This window comes from Mercenaria mercenaria, chromosome 12, assembly GCF_021730395.1.
Source record: "Mercenaria mercenaria strain notata chromosome 12, MADL_Memer_1, whole genome shotgun sequence".
Lineage (NCBI taxonomy): Eukaryota > Metazoa > Mollusca > Bivalvia > Venerida > Veneridae > Mercenaria > Mercenaria mercenaria.
In genome coordinates, this window is record NC_069372.1 from 620,035 (window position 1) to 626,629 (window position 6,595).

The 6,595-nt window shown below is 34.8% G+C and overlaps 1 protein-coding gene across 1 annotated transcript; it reads right to left on the bottom strand.

Annotated features, from left to right (window-relative positions):
• Positions 1–463: 463 nt before the first annotated feature.
• On the bottom strand, positions 464–1,692 carry LOC123534386 (uncharacterized). Its single transcript, XM_045316613.2, has one exon. The coding sequence runs from the start codon at positions 1,612–1,614 to the stop codon at positions 880–882; it is 735 nt and encodes a 244-aa protein (XP_045172548.1). The 5' UTR covers positions 1,615–1,692; the 3' UTR covers positions 464–879.
• Positions 1,693–6,595: the final 4,903 nt, after the last annotated feature.

Genomic DNA, 6,595 nt, shown 5'->3' on the forward strand with positions numbered 1-6,595 from the left:
CAATAGCCTCATGCTTTGTTATGCCCATTAGTAATTAGTACCTCAATAGAACCAAACCTGCAACATTTTTATTGTTGTCGTGTTGGACGACTCTCTGGAGTATCTACTTATTATATTTTTTATATACACTTCTAGTATAGACATCTTTCAATAATTACTTAAAATATTCATATACTCTGCTTACATCAGAAGATTAATAAAAGCTCATTTGAGCCGCACCATCAGAAAGCCAACATAGTGCATTTGCGACCAGCATGGATCCAGACTATCCGCGCTGTCTGGTCAGGATCCATGCTGTTCGCTAACGGTTTCTCTAAATGAAATAGGCTTTGAAAGCGAACAGCATGGATCATGACAAAAAAAACACGTGAGCGATACAAGCTCTCTGGGCCTCTTGCTCAAAAATATACTCAGTCCGAAAGAAGATCCCTTCCTTGAAAAGATAATATCACAAAATACTGTATACAAATAAAACAGAACTTTATGATTATAGTTGTAAGAAACAAAAATTCTTATTATTGACTAAAAATAGGAGAGCTAAAGCTGTCGGCCTTGAAGATGTAATATTCTCTTCTCCCACATCAGAAAAAGCTTGTATGAAATTTTGGTAAAATCTAAAAAAGTAATGCCAATTCACAATCTGTATTCCGAAACTATTCCTTTACAAGAAAATTGCATATATACTAGAGTGTCATTTAGATACATTGTTAATATGTTTTTTTTTTTTCGTTATACTCCACAGAAGTAAGAAATGCTGATAATAAATGTGTATGATAAATAATAAATGAGTATATACAATTCCAAAGTGTATCTAGGGAATGGTAAACTTCAACTTGAACCTTCAACTGTAGATTATTGTTTGATCATAGATGCAAATTTCTATAGTGCCTCACAGACCGATTGTGCCTTCTGATTCTTGCAGTATTGTTCATTATCAAACCATCCTCTTTCATCCATCATAGTAACACCACCGCAGCTGCATTGTTCACCACAGTTTGGCTCATACGGAGCCCATCTAGCATTCACTAAGGGAGATCCGTTAAGCCATTTCCATTTCCCATCCAGTTTCTCTAATCCAATTCGAATGCGGTCAATGATAAAGGAGTTTGGAATTTTAGCAAGAAGATTGTCAAATCGAGTTTGCTTGTCGGCTGACTCCAAAGTAATCAGGGTTGAATTTGTATTCATGCAGAACTGCTTCCCCTCGTCGGCTTTCAGTTCCACATCTGAAATCCTGACACAAAGATTATTCTCACGATCGTGAATAAATCCTATATGCACAGGGCAATTCTCACCGTAGACATAGTGTTTCCATCCCTCAGATGCCTGCCCATTTGTTTTATTAAACACTGCAGTTCCATGCAGACGACATTTTTGTTTCATTCCACTGAAGAAAAATGACATGCAAGTCAGTGTTTCTGCACAAAAGATGGAACATTCCATGGCTCTTGTAGTGGAGTGATATTCTTTGATCAAATAAGAATCGTTAAATTCAAGATTATCAAATCCAGAACTATGGAATCCAAGACCATTTCGCGCTACAGCAACGGAAGTGTCTATAAGGACCATAAGAATGGTGAAAATAGCCGCAGAATAGCGAAGTATCCCCCTCATAGTAGCAACGTCTAGATAAGCATGCACGTGTGGTTAGAACTGTTTCTCTCTTCAGACTGCCCTGCGTAGTTACTGTGCACTCCAGCTAATCAATACATACAGTTGTGTTATATTTGTAAAATACCATTGAAATATTTCGAAAGAAATCGTACATTACGGCTCTTTTGTAAAAGCGATAATTTCGCGACAAGAAAATGATAATGTTAAAAATGAAATAGTTTTTAGATGTGTCAGCTTGAAAATGTATGTCCATATTCTATATTAATATGATTACATCTGTAGTGATTGATTTTATTGTCATTTTACATATATAAGATAGATGATTTCTTATTGTCGGCGTACATTTATCAACAGTTTTTATTGATTAAGTTCCACTTCATTTCAATTAATTGAATTTCAGGACGTCCCAACATCTCATAATGTGAACCTTTATCGAAACAACATGTTCGTATTACAAACAAATTACATTTGTAAGAAAACTACATTAAGTTGGAGCCAATTATTTGAAAGCAGAGTTTAAAGTGAGATAATAGAAGATAATAGAACAGAACGCTGCTGATGCTTAAACAGAATATAGACACACATCTCTTGTCATAACTGAGTCGCACCATGAGAAAACCAACATAGTGCATTTGCGACCAGCATTGATCCAGACAGGACTGGATCCATGCTGTTCGCTTTCAAAGCCTATTGCTATTAGAGAAACCGTTAGCGAACAGCATGGATTCTGACCACACTGCGCGGATACGCTTTCTGGTCTGGATCCATGCTGATTGCAAATGCACTATGTTGGTTTTCTCGTGGCGCGGCACATTATCTTTTATAGCTTAGCTCCTCCTACAGCTATTATCTTGCTGGGTTGAGTTCTATTCTTCTGAAGGAACTTTCAAGATTTTGTTAATCAATATCAGATATATTTCATTAGCTTTATAAAACCCAGTATATTATATAAAAGATAATAGATAAGTGTGTATTGTATCACTTTTGTAACATTTTCCGTTTCTAATTGTGAAATAAAGGCTCTTAGAAGATGACTGCCGTGTGAGATGTATTTCGAAATATTATGGGGGTATATAAAATTTAGGGCACTTGTACACAATTCAATAAAACCTGCCATCCTATACACGGTTTCAAAATTTGAATGAAATCTATATTATAGCAGAGAAACAATTAGCTATGAAATAATGATTAATTCTGTAGAAGTGTCTCGTTTTCAGTTTCGGTGAACAATTCTAAATTTTTAACATAGAAAAAAATGAAAATACGTCATAATAGAAATTACAAAAGAAATTTGACTCATTAGGTATTTGTAAAATTAGTGTAGAATGCTGAATTTTTTCATCATTCCAAAAGAATCTCAGCCACATTACTGTACTGATACTTCAACATGATACTTTGCAAGAAACGCACATTATATCTATTACAAGAAATAATTTAGAAACAAATAGACAGGACTTCACCTTTAAGCCCTTCCATACCCCCGCAAAAAGTTGCTGTAGAGCGGATGTAGTATTCTTGCACGGATTCGTAACAAAGGGAATATGGATATTGAATGTAAGGGAATATAGATATGGACTGCAAAGGAAGGTGCATATGGACTGTAAGGAAAGGTGAATATGGGCTGCAAGGGAAAGTGGATATGGACTGCAAGTAAAGGTGAATAAGGCCTGCAATGGAAGGTGGATATGAACTGCAAAGGAAGGTGGATATGGACTGCAAGTTAAAGTGAATTAGGGCTACAAGGGAAAGTGGATATGGACTGCAATTAAGGTGAATTAGGGCTGCAATGGAAGATGGATATGGACTGAAAGGGAATGTAAATAAGGACTGCAAGGGAAGATTGATATTGGCTGCAATAGAAGGTGGATATGGACTGCAACGAAACATGAATAAGGGTTGCAAGGAAAAGTGGATATGGACTGCATATAAAGGTGAATAAGGGCTGCAATGGAAGGTGGATATGGACTGAAAAAGAAGGTGGATATGGACTACAAGTAAAGATGAATTAGGGCTGCAAGGAAAAGTGGATATGGACTGCAAGGAAACATGAATAAGGGCTGCAAGGGAAAGTCCATATGGACTGCAAGTAAAGGTGAATAAGGGCTGCAATGGAAGGTGGATATGGACTGCAAGTTAAAGTGAATTAGGGCTGCAAGGGAAAGTGGATATGGACTACAAGTTAAAGTGAATTAGGGCTGCAAGGGAAGGTGTATATGGACTGCAAGTAAAGGTGAATTAGGGCTGCAAGGGAAGGTGTATATGGACTGCAAGTAAAGGTGAATTAGGGCTGCAAAGGAAGGTGGATATGGACTGCAAGAAAAGGTGAATAAGGGCTGCAATGGTAGGTAGATATGGACTGTAAGGGAATGTAAATAAGGGCTGCAAGGAAAGGTCGAAATGGGCTGCAAATGAAGTTGAATATGAACTACAAGTAAAGTTGGAAAAGTGATGCAAGGGAAGGTGTATATGTGCTGCAAAGGAAAATGGATATGTACTGCAAGTAAAGGTGAATTAGGGCTGCAGTGGAAGGTGGATATGGACTGCAAGTAAAGTTGGAAAAGTGATGCAAGGGAAGGTGTATATGTGCTGCAAAGGAAAATGGATATGTACTGCAAGTAAAGGTGAATAAGGGCTACAGTAGAAATTGGATATGGACTGCAAGTAAAGTTGGAAAAGTGATGCAAGGGAAGTTGTATATAGGCTGCAAAGGAAAGTGGAAATGGACATCAAAGAAAAGTGGATATGGGCTGAAAGGGAAGGTGAATATGGACTAAATGTGAAGATGAATATGGCTGTAAGGGGATGTGGACATGGGCTGCAAAGGAAGGTAGATATGCACTGCTAGTATCTTATTTCGTAAAAATTCCTTTTGGTACAAAAATTAATCAGTTCATCTATTTCTGAAACGTTCGATTAAATAAAAGTATATACATTCAAAACCATTACAATCTATAAAAACCTTATTTTTCATTGAAGCTGTTATAAATACATCCCAGTGGTCCGATGGGTTGTAAATAATGTGAAATGATATGAGAAAATGATATGAGAAATATGCACTATAACACATTTATGTCTGTAACAGGGAAATACTTCATAGAAATACTCAAAGGGCAAAGACGGAATATCAAAAAAGGCACAAAAAGTATTAAGTAATTTATAGATGTAATCAAACTGGTTTCTGGAAAAAATAGGAAGGATGGGTATCCACACTGAAAAATTAGATACAAATGCCTCACGGCATTAACAGACACCCTCAAAATGTAAGAAAAACGGGTTAGAGATTTTTCTTGACTTGTTAGCATATCTGATGAAAGAAAGAGTTGTCTAATCAATTAAATGGGATGATGAGGATGTAAATGGACAGGATTCGGATAAAGATACTCCTATGAACGATTTAATTCTGTAATACGTGTTGATGAAACATTGAAAGCGATGTATCAAATTTTACGTAGAATTTTGAATGTTAGAATTAGTAAAGGTTGTATTGAAAATAAAATAATACACGACAAAACAAAATGGTTTTATCAAAAGAAAGAGCATAATAGATCATGTACATAGCCTGCAAGTATTATAAAACAAGGACGCTAAGAAAAAGTACATTAGCAGCTTTTATAGAATTAAGAAAAGCATATGATTTTATTTCCAGAGCTAAGTTATGTTATGGGAAAAGATTAAAAAAATGTGGTTTTAATAAAGGTTAAACTCTTCAATACATAAGAATGCATAATGTTTGATAGAATCAATGGCATCGACACTTCATTGTTTAATGTAAAATGTGGCCTATAGCAAGGCTATCCTTTATATCCCGTCCTGTTTAACATATATATCAATGAATCAAAGAGCTAAATATTGGAGAAAATAAATCTAGATGATGAAATGGTATGTACGTTTGTTTCTGTATGCTGATGACTTTACTTCGATAGCTGAAACTGCGGGTGATTTACAAACACTCCTTGATAATTAAATATTCCATGCAATATCATTGATATTCATGAGTGAATCAGTCTGCAGCATATGATACATAAAATTAAAATTTGATTACAATCTCAATGCAGTCAATAACTGAGAATTTACATGTCATGTAAATGAATCAAAACATTTTATCATAATATTATGTTCAATAGAATCCAAAAGTTTGAAGCAGAAATGCATGAATAATGTAGACTGTTAACGCCATGTTTGCATTCAAAGCTGTTTGGCAAATTGTGCAAACATTAATTAAAAATATGAAGAAAAAAAATTACTGGAAACGGATACGTTAATTGAAACGAATTATTATTGTTTATAAGGATTATCACTGCGGATTGGTGCTGTATTGTTTTGAATATCATATATTAATGATCAATAGTATATGGCAGTGATAAGCTCAAAAACACGATATCATCACAAATTTGCGTTCAAGTGTATCTCGCAAGGACAAATATCATATGTATATATGGTAAATTTTACCATAAATTTGATAAAAACATGAGATGAAAATGTTTGTTTTACGTGTTGTATTACAATATCTTTCATTTGTTATACATCCTGCATCTGGTGTCCTTTCTGTGAAAAATACTTCAATTTTACCTGGAAGCAGACAAAATATCTGTAATAGAACTGCCTTTGTATGCAATTTTATTTTATTTTAATGACGTTAAAAGATTATTTATTTCATGCATCTTATTTGTTCGTCTCTGTTTCTAATAAGACTACTTTCATGTATTGAGGATACTAAAACTTTTGATGATAAATCTTATGGATAAAAAGGAAATTACCATACCTCCGTAAAGCTGTTCTTTAAAAGCACTATCAATTATGTATGCAGATAAGGTGTTTAACAGAATGTACATACTAACGTTAAAGAGTCTGATGCTGAGAAATACTATTGATGGCTGTTAATGTTGTATTGCTCTACCCCGTATTTTGTTCGACTCGTCAGATAACTTTGAATTTATAAGACAAAAACAGATACTAGTATTCTCTATGCTTCTGATATAAA